Here is a 16,544-nt window from a genome sequence, read left to right as displayed (position 1 = left end):
CTGTGAAAATCCTGTGGCCCCTTACTGTTAATTGTCTGGTGTCATTGCTGAGGACCATATCATCCAAAGATCTATACTGACCTCTCCATCAGGCCTCTGGTTCTGGGTCGGACTGGGGTTACCAGGCTGACTCTGGGACAGTTTCTGGGGCTGCAGGGCTGAGAGTTTGTCCTTTAATTCTTGGTTCTCCCTCCTCAGCTGTTCCAACTCCTCCAGCCGAACCCTGTCCTCCCGCTCCTTCTGCTCACGAAGATTCTCAATCACTCGCTCCTGAGATAATGAAATGGTAAAAGAACAGGAAGAACTCGATGAAACATCAAAGTAATAGTACAGTAAAGAGCCTAGATAGCTATCATCTGCATAAAAGTATGTGCAGATTTAAGAAATGTTCTAAACTGGATGTTGTTTCGCTCCCAGTAGGCAAAAGATTGTCAGCCCTTTGTGATTACAGTTCTTTCCTATAATTACTGAAAAATTTGAGTCTCTCACTGAATAGGCTTGCCAGCAAGTTTAGCAAAGTGAGGCCAGAGACAAACTCATAAATGCCCGTCATAAATAATCGTATCGTAACTAATGGCAGAAACATGAGGAGATGTGAGCCAAGTAGAACAGAAGAAAGAGAGAAAGAGAGCGAGAGAGAAGAAAGGAAGAGTTGAGGGACAGAGATTTATTGAGGACGGATTAAAAAGTACTGTAGATCACTTCCTAACAACTCCACATTGCCTTCTGATAAACCAACTTGGAATGTTTACATCATAATTTTCTGTATTCTCTAATCACATTGGACAGCGGGAGGACCGCGGCTTTGGGCATTGGCCCATGACCAGGTCCACACCATGGGTGGGAGAGCATGCGAGGTGTGTGTAGTAGGTGTGTGTTAAGGTGTATGTGTGTGTGTTTAGGTGTGGACTGAAGTGATTATCAAGGTGTTTACTCAGGTGTTTATTTAGGCACAGAGCACAGCTCAGCAATGAGGCTTTACGATGTGGCATCACCACATGATTGGCAGCTTTAAACCCCTGGGTAATTGGACAAATACACCCACTAACAAGACCTGGCACAGTAATGCACTACATAGTGGACTTTGGAAGACAGGGTGAGAGAGAGAGAGAGAAAGAGAAAAATAAAAGAGAGGGAGAGAGACCACATGGTTAATAGGTCCTGGGTGTTTTCCCCACATAATGAAATATCTCTAGGATGTTTGGGGTTTAGGGAATGAGACCAGGATGTGATAATAAAACTTACCTCTATGAGGCTGAAGTGTGGAGCACATGTAAACACAACACGAACATAACAAAAACTCACACACATAACATCACAGAAAGGCACACGCACACACAAACACACCAAAGAGCAGGACTCGGCTTGGGCACAATGCCCTGGCCTGTTAATTAGAACCACAGCACTGTGGCTAGCGACTGGCTCCAAGAGCAGGTTTGTGACAGGGTATGTGATTAGCAACACACACACTCACTCTTGTAAACACATTACACACACCCTGTGTTGACCACAAAGTCTGAGAAGTTCGCCAACGTTCTCCTCATCACAGCTGAATTATATGTAGGCTGCATCAGAAGTGGTTTCTGGGTAAACAGATGGGCCGAGGCAGAGAAGGGATTTACAGTTTATTGTGCCATCATGCTATTCATTTCAAAGTCTGTCGGCAACAAAAACAAATTTAGGTGATAAAAGATCATTTTAAGTGAAAACATCTATGTACTGCGTTGGTCCACATGTTGCAAACAAAATGAAGCACACATTTCTGTGTTCAATTCTTGAATGTAAGGACAGAAATTCTATGTAGTTTGATTAAATAAAATTCAGCATCACATCAGAAACAGGTATACACACTTATATCCATATCAAGAACTCAAGCACCCATGTGTTTGACTCCACTCCACTCAAGCTGACCACTGTCAAAGCGCTTGACCTAGATAACAACATTAAGGTGTGTTATCATTTAACTCAGCACTAATGTTGTATCTTTCAAAACCTTTGAAAAAGAAGCAGAGCTGCAAGGAAATTGAATTTTGACCTACTTTTAGCATCACCTTTCAAAATGTTGCCAAAAAAGCATAGCATTAGTTCAGGCAGGTTAAACGACTGACTCATTCACAGGTGTGGCTTATAGCATCCAATCATACTCAGGTGTACAACATGGACATTATAACCGCAGGTGACCTCACACAGTCTGTACTTCTCATTTTCAGAGATTAAGGAGCAAGTAAGTGCAGTGTACCTCTGCATCTTCTGCAGCCCTTATGAAAGAAGTACCAGGTGTTTGTTAATCAGCCATCAACTCAGATGCCAGGACAAAAAGTTTTCCTGTCTTTGCTGTTGGCCAGCTACCACTCTGTCGAGAGACTACAGATTCAACAGATTTTGATTTGTGGCCCAAACTGAGTATCTGCTGCTGCGCTGCTTGTGCTTTGATTCATTTCCAGTGATATTGCATGTTTTGGCTCAATGCAGGTTGTGTTTGGCTGTAATATAAGATAGCTATGGCTGCATTGTTGTTGGATATTTCTCAGTTTGGCATCATTGCTGTGCTGTTGCTACTCAGGTATAATTTATAAAGAACACATGAATTATTGGCCTAATGGCTTCTCTATGCTTGCTGCTCAAATTGCCATTGTGCCACTGAATCTCAGTATATTCATCAGTGATCTGTGTATTCATTTCAATAAATGGTATTCTTTTGCATTGTTATTATTCAGAAATGAAGATCCTGTAGCAGCTCAGTTGGTCTTATGTTGTTGTCTAGCAAGTGCTTGTCTTGTTGCTAAAGACCAAAATTTGATACTCCTGTATGGACTGAATTATGCATGCATTTTCCCCTTAAGTTTGATTTTTTTTTTTTTTTTTTGGGGGGGGGGGGGTCCTGCAATGTATTAGCTAATGTATGCTATTTACTCAGGCACTTATTTAGTTAAACTTGGTTAAAATGTTTTTCATTGTTTTTAATTTCGTCGCTAATTTGGTTAGCTTTAAGAGAGGAGAGGAAGTCTGGTTTGAATAAAACGGGAAAAGAAAATCATTTAACTGAGTACTCCACTTAACTTTGGTAGAAGCACAAAAATCAAGGAAAAAGACAACAACAAAATATGAGCAAGTCAACAAACTCAGGTGAGCAAAACACTTGCTCCAGGTAAGCTAAGAAGCCTTGCTGAGAACAAAACAAAACCGCAATGTCATAGAGCCATGTCCGGTGGAAAAAAGGCTTATATGTCGTGGATGATCCTGTAGAATGATTTTTATTGACCAAATTCCTTCAGTCAAAGTCGCAAACAGAAATAGCCAGTATAACAACAAATGTGATGCATATAGACCTAGAGTATGTGCACAATGGAACCCATAAAAAAATGTGGCAGTCACCGGAAAACCAGCCCTGCAGCTGGACATCCACGTACTGTATGTCCTAACTTGGAACTCCATAAACTCTTAAGTAGCAGCTATTGCCAACAAAAAGTATACTAGCATCCATCTTTTAGCCTACAGTACAAACCATGGGAACCATCTTTTAGCCTGCAGCGCCAAAGCAATTGTTTCTTTTTCTGCTATAGTACAGACAAATGTGTACTAGCAACAACTTTAAACATGCAACAAAGATAAGAAAAATTGAGTCACTATGAAATCAAGCAAGCCAGTTCAACGTAGAGTGTATATACTGCCAGACTAGGATTTGACATCTCCATAGTTACAGTCAGTTCTATATATAACATCAAATGTGTTTATCTTCAAGCCTGTGTCCGATGAGAAATCACTGGCACCTTGTAGCCGAAAGTGCAAATTCATGAACGCACTGTGACTTTTGCAGGCAAGAAAAAAATTAGCATTCCAGCTTCTCCGAAGTAACTTGTTTACTGAGAAATACTGCAAAATCAGTAGGGTTTTATTGGGTAAATGATTGGTGTGATGACATGCAGTGCGTTTTACTGAAAACAAAACACCACAGTGGCCTGCACGGGCATTCATCTTAGAACGTTACTGGTGGCAAGCTAGAGGTGAAGCTTTATGGATACCAGCTGCTCTCCTATGTTGCCAGAGGACAACAAATGCTGAATGTTTATGACCAACATCCAGCCCATCCACTCACCCGTCCACCCATGTGGAGTAAGTCTGCTTAGTTCACCTTGATTCATGTGGTAGTTGCAGCTCTGCAGTTTTATGCGGCAATGTGTCTTCCTTGGGAAGCATACAGTGCTGTGCTTGTTACAGTACTTGCTGAGGCTATGGAGGGCGGTAAATCCAATTTAAAAAAAGCAAGATATTGTGAATGTATTTCCCAGTATTAAAGCCACAAGGTAAGAGGTTAGACACAAATTTTCATATTTAACTAACATTAGACCAGGACTGTGCACATCCCATTAAGAATTTACAGTGTATCAGGTCTGTACTCTCTGTCTGTCTCTCATTATGTTCTTTCATGGTCACATATTTTTTCCTCAATATATATGTGCCTGTGTTATCGATTACTGAATTTTCATCCCTGCCTGATGCTTTGTAACTGTATTTGTCTTGCTTGCTCTGTGCTCTGTCTTCTTATTTCGAATTGCAGGAGTTACTAATTTTTTACTTTGCCTCCACCCTTGCATTCCTTGACCTAAACCTCCCTTAATTCTGAGGCCACCTCTTTCATCAGGGGTGTGCCTCTTCTGCCATTTTACTTTTCCATACCTCCTGCTTACAAAACTTCTATCCTCCCCTTATTCGATAGATCATTCCCTCCCTATGTTCAGCGCAGTTACAGACAGGGACTAATCCTCTGTCTGTGTTCACCTTAGACCTCCCTTCTGTCAGTGCCTCCATCTCTCCCTTACTGTTTTCACAGAGGACCTCATCTGGTGTGGCCCAAAGTCTATAAATTAGAAGGCTGTGTCAGTAAATTATTGCAGTGAGTCATAGCAAAGCAAGCAACTTAATTAAGTCGCATACCATATACCAGCTTCCCGAAAAAAAGCGGTGTGCCCCAATGGGTAAAAATTTTCCAGAGCAAGCGGTGGTCTAATGGTTTCATTTTGTGAGTTTTTATTGTCTACACCTGACAAACAAGGTTCAGTTTCTTCATTAATAGCATGCGTAATTCCTCACGCCATCCATCTAGCAACTATTCTAACAGAACAACAGCATCTATCTGCCTCGGGCCTCACCACAAGTCTCTTTTCTCAGAAGTTGCTGTCAGCCTTTCTTGACCTCCAACTTCACCTTTGGCTTTTTTTGAAACAAGGGCTTCCTCCATCATGCCGTCAGTTCTGTACCTTTTCTGATAGCGCTTCCTCCAGTGTGGCCAGGGCTGTGTCTGTATTACTGGAGTCAGTCTGAAGGCCTTGGACCCTTTCCCTCAACCCAGCCAGCTGTTTGTCCTTATCCTTTAACTGCTCCGACAGGTTCTCAATCTGGAGAGAGAAGTAAAGTGGCAGAGAAAGGGAGAAGTTGTGGTTAGGAGCATGTTGATGTGAAACACAAGCACATAACAATCACAAAAATTATTAGAATCATGAGCAGACACGTTCAGTAGCATTTGTACAATGTATCCAACTGTACTACCATGACTGGCAACTTTGTGGTACCAAAGTACTATGAAAAAGAATTTTCCCAAGGGCTGCCATTGGATAGTGTGACCAAATCAGATTCAAGACTAGTTCAGTGGTCTTATACTAAGAGCTAATTCAGCATATTGACTTATTGGACTGTGTCTCTGCATCTGCCTTTCTGTGGCTAACCTCATGTCACTAAAGTGGTGGTGTAACAGCCAGTTGTGGTGTTCAGCAGCCTTTATCTGATGAACATCCGCAACACAGCACACAAACACACACAAAGACACACACACAGGCACAAACACAAAACACTCCGGGCTGTGTAAAACAAAGCACAAGCAGATGGATCTGGAGTAGGACACGGTGCAATGCAATGAAACTCTACAGGTCTACAAATTAGTTACAAAGGGACAGCACATCTGGCGACAGGACGTGACTGGCTTTTAATTTCTACATTCCCACATTTTAAATTCTGAATTAATATGATCTGAGTTCAGTCTGAAAAGTTGATTGACTCCCTGAGATTTCTTGAGAGCTATTGGCAAAGAGCATCTATTTTCCTGTCTCCAACTCAGTCTTCTTTAGTGGTTTTTCAGACAGACAGACAAAGCACTATTCACTCAGTGCTGCAAAGCATTAATACCACATTTGACCCGAGTGCCGTTTTCTCAGATCGGTGCTTGTGTTGTACAAAAGAAAGGCACAAGTACTGAAAAGAATTTATTATTCAATGAACATGAGAATCCAATAAAGGCAAGAGAAGCACTTCAGGCTGTCAGGAGACCACATTGTAACTGAAATGGTGACACAATGAAAAAAATGTCCAGTCGGGAGAATAAGCTGCATTCCGGTCATGGGTACATAGATAGATAATGCCCAAATCTCCACAGCTATTTTACAAATGAATCCAATTAGACTGTACTCTTTGGTGTTCCCTGCACCCTGGAGGGCAAGGGCATGTATTTAAAGGAGCCATCTTGATTTTGGCAATAGAAGGAAAATGGTGGTGGTTGGGGGGGGGGCGGGTTGGACCTCGGCAGATCTTGATAGGTTAATGACAGTCATTACACAACCAAGCTAAAGGCCAGCATAGGTCAGTCCCCAAGCAATAGAGACATTAAATCCTTCAGGGAATGATGGGAAAGCTTCGCACTACCAGGGCCATAGAAAATTCCCAGCCATTCATGGCTGTTAGATGGGATATTGGGACGGACGCTGCGAGAGAGAAAATTAATGAGAGAGGCAAGGTTAATATGGGTTTCTAAATTGATTCTCTTTATTAATTCTCTGTAATGCTAAGTGTGTGGGTGAAAGGAGTGCTTTACTTTAAGTAGGTACTTAAACGTTTAAGTTAGATACATCATAACATTCAGAATCTCTGCATGATGAACCACACAAGACTGATGCTGCAACACGCTTATGTCAACACACAGCAAGTGCAAAGAAATTATCCTCTGGGTGTAGTGGCTCAGTAGCACTGGCATACTGCATTCTCTTAAATGTGAACCAAAACATATAGACACGCACTCATGTACAGCCTTGCTCCGTGTCCCTGTGGGCACTACATGGACCTATTTCAGGTCGAATTGAGCATGTCGCCTCTGGCCTTAGATAAATGATTACATTCTTCACCAGGCTTAAGTTTTCTTTGGCCCGGATGCATAAAATAACAACCTCTTGATGAAGTATTTAGCCTCGTCGCTGGGCCTTCTGTGAAATTGTGCAGAAAAACGCTCACCACAACTTTAACGCTATATCGGCAGATGAGAGTGAGTCACGTGAGTCGTGGATATGGGAAAGAGGGCAAGGAATTCTGTCAGAATTCTCAGAGTCAAAACACAGGAAGAGAAATGCCTTTTGCGGACAGGCGAGGTACAGGGCAGCCGTATGCTTTTCTGGAAGAGAGGGGGGCCTCCCCTCCAGTAGCTAGACTGTTATGATGAGAACAGCAGTCATTTTATCTCTCAGTGCATGGGGCTACCTCAAACTGTACTCCCGCATCACTCTCTCACACACACACACACTCACACGCACAAAAGCACAGAACCATACATGCACACACACACACACACACACACACAGGATTTTATCATAAACCACTGTGCATATGTCATCCCACTCTCCAACCACACACACCTCCCGCTGAAGGAGACCACCTACAATAGGCAGCTACTATGACTCTATGGACCAGGCACTGCTGTGTGGACTGTCTGTCTCAGTGAGTGTGTATCCTCCTGAGAAACCATGACGTCTGTCTCAGTCGTCTCCCACACACATGGCCTCCACTGTTTACAGCCGTACTGTTTTGACTCTGATAATTTTATCAACAAGCTGATAGGACAGGACCAGGTTCTCCTTAAAAGAGGGAGGGATGATGCGTGGTTACCTTTTACTGACCTTGACTTTGCATAGTTGCATCTCCATTATACATCTAACTATTAAAGCACTGTAAAAGCACCAGGAGCCAGTGGGATATGGAGATTTTATTTTTGATTTTTACCACTCAAGAACTTTTGCAAAATAGTATGTGATTAATCGGCTAATTATCATTGATATAATTATGTACAAGCAATGCAAAAATGTACAGCAAGTGTAAAAATATGGGGACACAGACATTTCATAACCATACAAAATAACTTAATAATAATAATAATCTCTGTGTTTTTGGCTATAGTCATATAGTCTCTGACAAGGTGGTGAAACTTAGTGGAATAAAAAGTAGGCTGTGTTATTGTCATCAATGAAACAAAACAAAGTGTATCGGTTCACCGCCAGTGATTTTTACTACTCAACAACTTTTGCAAGACATTTCAGAAATTACTGCAATACTGCAACATGTAACAATGTACTGTATACGCAAAAATATGAGAACAAAAACAGTTTACAAGATTACATCTAGTCGGTGAACCTTGTGGGTCAAAAGTGGGCTCTGATATTGTCATCAGTAAAAGAAAACAAAGCATAAAATTTGGCATTTATTCATCCTAAAATGATTTTTGAATGGAAGGGTCTCAAAGAATAGCTGACATACATTCATGTTTAAAGTTTAACAGTTGTCAGCAAGACAATTTTGATTCTCATTTTAGTGGGCTTTGAAACCCTTTGGGAGCCTTGGTGCTGCACTGTGTTTTCAGTCCGTAGATTATGATCATGATTAGGACAAGCTGAGTTCTAATGTAATTGGAGAGAAGTTTGTGAAATAGTATCAGGCCCTGTGTCTCTGGCAAAAAATTGTGATCTAAAAGCAGCTTGTTCCGGAGCAGAACCACAAACTCGGTCGACCCGTCTGTATTTCATCCAAACTAAGAACTAGAACTCTGTGGCCTCCAGAGGAATCATTTCTGCAGAACACAAAGGAGACCAGTGTGGAGCATGACCACCATAAAAATACAATCATTTGTATTTTTAAAACTCTTCTGGACCAATAAAAATACCAAACAATAATTGGTCACCCTTCCTGAAAGGCAACTCATTTCTCTGGGCTTGTCATCGCCTCTGAAAATATGACAGGGACAGTTGTCAAACCCAAAGACACTGGCACTGACACATATGTGCACACATGTACACATACACACACATAACCACACACAAATACACAGAGGGACAATAACCGCAAACTGAACAATAAGTAGTAACACAGAATGTACTTCCCCAGAGAAATCTAGGTCACAGAAACACGATGAAAGGCAACATACTGGAAATATACTGCTGCTTCAAGTACTTCACAATCACATGTAATCCTAGCAAAGCACGTACATATTAAAGTACATATTAAATGTAAATGTTTGGGTATGTGTCTGTTCGTATGTGTGTGTTACAGTGCACTAAAACATGTACACCTGCAAACTGTTCCCACCACACATCATCAGAGCTTGTTGATTCCCTGACTAATAAGGAACTCCCTCCAGCTCCTGAGAACTCAGATGTCGCTCTTCAAAGAGAAACATATTTTGTTCATGAACCTTAGGGAAGACAGTGACCTTTTAAGTGCGAGGAGGGTGTGCCTGCACTGCATTTAACCTCTGTCCCACCACCACCACCACCACCCTTTTTCTGCCTGAGAAACAGAGCAATGAAGGCAACATTGGACCATGGAAGGACACATACTGTGTAAGCTGACGCCCCCATGTGGCAAATTCCTGCAATAGGCATATTTATCCTTTTAGGACTTGCACAACTGAGCAAGCCACTCACCTTCAACATACTACCTCATTATAAGTTGCTCTGAATGAAAATGGCAGCTTAACTTAAATCGTCTGGAAACAATACACCGCACAAATGGAGTTAACTACTGAGAGAGAACTGCCGCCATGAACTCATAGCTGTGAAGTCCCCACCAAATCTCTACAGACCAGTTGAGCTGACTGGCTGGGAATGTAAGGGGACAATGTAACACACAGACCCTTAAAGCAGAAAATGACACCTCTCCTTTACTCCCCTCAAATGACCTTCCTGATGTCATGCTGCTTTGCTTGAGGAGTCATTACTCATCTGTTATCGACCAGAAAGACTGAGCACAATGACTTCATAAGACAAGTGGTGCCCGAGAGAGGGAGGAAGGGAAGGGAGGGTCACCAAGCATGATGTTCAGGTTCTGAAATCATCTACACTTTTCTAAACAAGGAAACGTAAAGGTCATTTTTTATTGCTGTTGGGAAACAGTTCTGCATTGTTTCCTCCTCAAAGTGAGCAAAAGAAAGCTGCCCTTTTTTTTTCTGTCTCCACACCAAAAAGGATCCAATATGGGCAAGCCAAACATGCAGGTCCTCGCCTATCCCACAGTCAAAAAAAGATTTGCCAGAGTGGAAATGGGAGCAAACGAAAGAGACAGAATTTTCTACGGGTTTCACTGCGATTATGACTGAGGGCCTGTGACTGTAACAACGGCTTCCTCTACTTTGCCCCAACATTCATTTTGCTCCTGACCACCAGTGCTTGTTTAGAAATACAAAGGCGCTCTGTGTCCACACAGATACACACACACATAAACTCATTGAAATGCAGGCGCAAGCCTCCAGAATATACATAATGAGCACAATGTATGATTTCTTCTTGACAAAGAAGTAATTTCTCTGTATTTATATAGATGCATGAGGTGGTCAGCATGCATGCAAGTATAAATCTCAATCGCATATCCTTTGTTATAAACTAACAATTATGGCACAACCTCAGAAACGTCAAATAAATAATAGTAAAAACCACAAAGAAAGAAATATGCCCCTCGAAAAGTTAAATAGGCTAAAGCAAAAGGAGAAAAGATTGGAAAAAAGTGTTCTCCAGAACAAACTTAACAACGCATTATTTGGTTGCCAAAGTGCTGAGGTTTCTGGTTCACTAAGGTTATAATTTAACAATAAATTACAAATATCATAAATATAATTTCATTTACGGAATGACAGATGCAAGAACTGAAACAACAATTGCATTACATAAAAGTTGGAAAGAAAAAAAAAACAAATAAAATAGCAAACCTGAGGAGGAGGCCAAGGAATTACAGATAAGATCTCCTAAACAGATGAGTGCAGCTGCCATCATCAGCAAGGTGGTGAGAAAGGCAAGGGTTTATTCAATTATTTTAGCGTTGCGTGTAAAAGCACATTACAGCCACGTTCTGCGTAAGTTAAAACACACAGCCTACTTCAAATGTTTTGTATTTGTTTGCTCTAAATACCAGGGGAAAAAAGCCCTAACCCTAAGTCACTGAAGTAAAAACAATCCTTGGCAGATAAAGTTCACAAAAAAAAAAACCAGAGGAGACTTAGAGGGCAAAAAGTGACAAAGCGTAAATTCAAATATAGCAACAATTATTTTCCTTATCTAAGTGCCTCAAGCAAAACCCTTCCTGAAAAGTAACAATGAAAAAATGATCATCTGTTTTAGAAATGAGTACAAACACCTGCACCTGTGTTATTTCCATGAGTTGTAATTGATCTTTCTTTATGACATTACCCAACTTCAATCTTTCATCAAAAAAACCAAAAGGCTGCCCATGAAACACAAATTCTATATTTGGACTCTGACTTTTGTAGACTTTTGCTCAGTATCTGAGCATGTCAAACAAACAAACAGAAGTCAAACAAATAAACAAAAAAGAAACCTCAAACACTATGATCAATCCTGTTTTACGGTTACTGAAACAAAATATATTTAAGTAGCTTGATAAATGAGGCCCACTGTTTTTGTTTAAATGTGTGCTTAAATGCATGGACACACATACACAAACAGAAAACCATAGCCACTTGTCCAATTGTGTACATCCACTGTACTGATCTCTGAAAACACACACACACACAATCACATATAAAATCAGGCTGTGATTATTATCACGAATGTCAGTCCAGGTTCAGGCAATGGGGGCTGCATATAGCACTTACACATATGACAGGCAGACATCCTCCCCCTCTCCCCACACATTCCTGCAGAAAGACATTCACAGAAAGACCCTTCACTGCATCCGTACATATCAAATACACACCAGCACACACACACTTAGAAACACAACATAGATGCACGCATGCACAGGGAGAATGACAGAGAAACAGCGAGAAAGACAAAGTGAGTGTTGTTTTCATAGTGATTTCTCCTGGTCAACCACAGAGCAAAATGAGCAGGGAGAGACTCCTGCAGACCCAGAGCTGTTCAATGAAGACAGATTGCACTTGTGCAAGCTAGGCTGTACGTGAGTGTGAGTGTGTCTGTGTGTGTGCTGGCCAACTTGATCCACGTCCATGCTCTTTAGACTCAAGACCCTATCTCTGCACCCCCCCAGCCCTCCACCCCCCCAGCTGCGGAATGCTGCAGTGATTGCTGGGTAATTACCCTGACGCTTTATTCCAGCACCATTAGAATTAATTCTCTTCTTTTTCTACTTCTTGGAGAGAGAAAGTAGGAACTCTTTGATCTAAAAGAAAGAAAGAAAGAAAGTTCATATGTGGCCACCCGGTGGGGAATACAGCGACCATGTGTCAGCCTGTAGCTTCTGACACAGGCCCACTTGACAGTGATTTGGTCAAAGAGGTCAAATACATCATAAAGTCACGCAGTTCAACTGAGAGGCAGAGAGTCAAATTGTGACCCACTTTCCTCTCAGATATTACAGTTTGAAATACCAACACTTGACTGTCAACAGGTTGGGTCAATAAAGGTCAGCATGAGTAATGGCTTGAGTCATCATCAGGATACAGTCAGGTTTAAGTTCTTCATCAAGCCGCAGAGTCATCAAACAGAACTGATTTCTTGAAGTGTAGTGCACGTGTTGTGGTTGGGAAGAAGATTTGACATATGGCCCAACACCGGGTTTGTCTTGACTGATGTGTAGCCTGGCTCCAATCAGCCAGCCTTGGGCACTCACCATTAACCCTGGTTGATTGCTGATAGGAGCAGAGGGGGATTGGGGGGGACGCTATCACAGGCTGTTTACCGGAACCTCCCCAGCTCCAAAAAGCTTATCTGCAGCAATGTCTCTGCGCTGTGATTGGTCAGATGGAATCCATTAGGATGAAAGGGATTGGTGGACACATCACAGATCTATCAAGATCACACACAAATGCTCACACGCAGTACACATACAGTAAAGAGTTATCTTTAAGAATCTCAGAGAAATACATCTGTTACAGACACACAATTATTCATCTGGAACCGTACAGTGTATCCGTTTGTTAACTTGTGTGCTTCACAACATCCTCGCAAAGCACTGAGGAGGCCAAAGCAATATGTTAACTTTGAGATGCCTAAGCTTTCATGACCTGCTGCTATCACATATACTGTACATTCTTTCTTTCTTTAAACAGCCCCAACATTATGCATTAAGCTGGTTTAAGTCCAATTTATCACATCGATGTCAGTTTGTACATTTTAATGATGAATCCTTCCTGCAAGCCAAAGTTACTCACGGAGTTCCACAAGGTTTTGTTCTTGGACCAATATTATTAAACTTATATATGCTTCCTTTAGGTAACCTTATTCAGATACACTCCATAAATCAATGAAACCAGATGAAACCAATCATTTAACTAAAGTCCAGGCATGTCTTAAAGACTTAAAAACATGGATGACCTGCAATTTGCTACTATTAAACGTATACAAGACTTAAGCTATTGTGCTGGGTCCTGAACATCTGAACAACAAATTATCTAATGATACAGCTACTCTGGACAGCACTACCTTGCTCTCCAGCACCACTGTAAATCAGGCAAATCTTGTCTTAAAAAGATACAAAAAAATTAGTCCATGAATTTGTCCAGGGAGGATTATTGCAATTCCTTCCTATCAGGCTGCCACAATAAGCCTCCAGAGACTTTTCAGCTGATCCAGAAAACTGCTGCGTGCGCACTGACAAGAACTAATATAAGAGATCATATTTCTCCAGCATTAGTTTCACTGCACTGGCTCTCTGCAAAATCCAAAACACAATTTAAAATCCTTTGCCTCACATACAAAGCCCTTAATGGACAGAGACCATCATATCTTAAAGAGCTTGTGGTTCCTCCAGTCTCCAAAAGTGGAATGGGAGCCAGAGCCTTGGGTTATCAAGCTTCTTTCCTGTGGAACCATCTTCTAGGCTCGGTCTGGGAGGCAGCATCCTCTCCACATTTAAGAGTAGGCTTAAAATTAAAATTTTTCATAAAGCTTATAGTTAGGGCTAGCTTTGGTTCTCCTCTAGATATGTTGCTATAGGCTTAGACTGCCAAGGGACTCCCCATGATACGTGAGTTTCTCTTGCTTCCTCTCCCTAATCATTATTATTATTATTTAGTTACTTATAGAATCAACTATTATTTTTTGTCATATTACTATAGCAATCATTATCGTTTTGCTGCTGTGCATCTCTGCGTGTCTCTCTCTCTCTCTCTCTCTCTCTCTCTTGCTCTTTCTTTCTCCCTCTCTCTCTCTACCCAAGGCAGATGGCCACCCACCTAGAACCCGGTTCTGTTTCAAGGTTTCTGCCTGTTAAATTGCATTTTTTTCCCTTGTCACTGATGCCAAGTGCTTGCTCATGGGGGAATGTTGGGTCTCTGTAAATTAAAGAGTATGGCCTAGACCTGTTCTGTATGAAAAGTGTTGAGAGATAATTGTGAATTGGCACTATATAAATAAAATTGGCTTGAACTGCCTTGATACACACACACACATATACACACACACATACACACACACACAATAATAAACACTATGCCAATGCTGGACTAATATTTTCCTTTCTATCAACATGCAGTACTTCCCCTCTCTATCCATATGCATCAAACTCAAATGTGCTAATGTTGTTTTAAGGTGGTGTGTGGCAGGAGGGAGAGAAAAGAGAGATAAAGGAGTGCTAAAGGCTTTTTTGAGTAAACATGGTGAGTATAAGCCTGCATGGATGCAGTAGTTTGCTCAAATGAACACAAAGGTAATAGAAGACGGTCATTAGATGGTACGCCTCTGTGTATTCAACAAGAGACATGAGCACGGAGTGTATTTCAACAAAAAAGAAAGCTCATAAAATTAGGAAAAATGGACTACCAAATGAGTAATTACTTTAGAGAGGGAGAGAGAGTGAGAGAGAGAAAGAGATCAAAGTGGGGGAGAGGAAACAGAGAAAATGTAGGAGGGAGAGGGAACATCTCTAATTATCTCTATATCACCCTTGCTGTATGTTTTTTCACAATCAAAGGCCATGCCGTGCTGATGACACCAGGCCAGAGCAAGTGCTGAAAGAGTTTGGCAGAGGGTGCACTGACACAGAGCCGGGTTCCCCTGAGAATGTATGGGGGAGACCTGCTAGACACTATCATCACTAACAGAGAGCCTTGTGTACAGGGCATGCTTCTATGCAGACACACACACACAAACATACACACATATGTCCAATGCAGCACAAGCAGACGTAATCAAATATCCCTGTCTGTGGTTGCTATAGGGAGGGAACATGATAGGGGATACTATACTTCCATGCACACAGCAAGCCTTTTTAAAGCATGAATATGGATTGAGACAACCACAATGTTTGAACATGAATAACACATGCATGCCAAAACCACACCACAACCGGCTCTGCCTGTACCTCCCACACCCCGACTCCGCCAGTGAAAGAAGAAAAAAAAGGAACCAAAAATGAAAAAATAAATAAATAAGTGCATCATTATGCATTGGTCATGGTCTCTTAGACCAAGGACTCGAACAGAGCTGCCACTGTTCTGTGCTGAGATACGTAAGAAAATGCCTGCACAAACAAAGCATACGCATTTTCTTTCTTTTTTTTTTTCATTTAAATACCAGTTTGTCCCTATTTTTAGTTAAATGATCAATGCAGGGCTTAAACTATAGCAATGACATCATGGTATCATGCTATAGGTCATGCTAACCGCCCACAGAAAGGCCCCTAGGAGAAGATAAAAATCCTCATACTCTCCTGAGACAGATTTTAGGTCAGCAATAATCGATACTGGAGTCTCTGTAGTGGTGCACTATTACAATTTCAAAGTGTTGAGCAGTGGTCTGTCTGTGTATCTATTTGTATCTGCTCGCCAACATATAAAGTATCATTTCCTGTATTAGAGAGTGATTGCCACACCACAGAGGGGTTAAAGACGGCACTTTGTCATTCGGAAGTTGCACATTTCAGACACAGACAGAGGCATAAGACCCTTAAACTTCAAAGTTTGAGAAATCTAACAGATATAAATGCGGTTTGACTAAAGTACTCTCAGTTGTATTTACACGAAGTCGTCTCCTACCACTTACAATATTTAGAAAAACCACTAAATCTGTTAAGGTTAAGTAAAAGAGTCAAACTTTTCAATCACTTTGTAAAAATGTAAATAAAATGAACAAAAAGTCAGTCCAGTAAAGAAAACAATCCAAGAAAAAAACTGAAAGAGATGGAGAAGAAAGGTATGATTTACTCGTCAAAGAATACACAACTGCAACATGAAGAGATTCACAAACCACAGTTTGAAACACCAGAACGACTCCCTGTTTTTATTTACATTTAATATTTCCAGCTTCTTCAGCTCCATTTTATATTAC

At 41.2% G+C, this 16,544-nt stretch overlaps 1 protein-coding gene across 13 annotated transcripts in view; it reads right to left on the bottom strand.

The window, feature by feature from the left end:
• LOC124063278 (ERC protein 2-like) overlaps window positions 1-16,544 on the bottom strand; it is a 149,886-nt gene that overhangs the window by 91,253 nt on the left and 42,089 nt on the right. For all 13 annotated transcript variants that reach the window (XR_006844079.1, XR_006844080.1, XM_046396745.1 and 10 more), the window contains 2 exons: window positions 5,259-5,396; window positions 82-270 (listed from right to left, as the gene is read on the bottom strand). Coding sequence is in view for 11 of the 13 variants with exons in the window: in XM_046396745.1 (XP_046252701.1) it covers window positions 82-270; window positions 5,259-5,396 (327 nt within the window). In the remaining 2 variants the exon portion in view is untranslated. The remainder of the gene's footprint in view (window positions 1-81; window positions 271-5,258; window positions 5,397-16,544) is intronic.

The sequence above is a fragment of the Scatophagus argus genome, chromosome 8, assembly GCF_020382885.2.
Source record: "Scatophagus argus isolate fScaArg1 chromosome 8, fScaArg1.pri, whole genome shotgun sequence".
Taxonomy (NCBI): Eukaryota; Metazoa; Chordata; class Actinopteri; family Scatophagidae; genus Scatophagus; species Scatophagus argus.
Note: the sequence above shows the minus strand (reverse complement) of the source record. Positions and strands in the feature narration are given on the sequence as shown.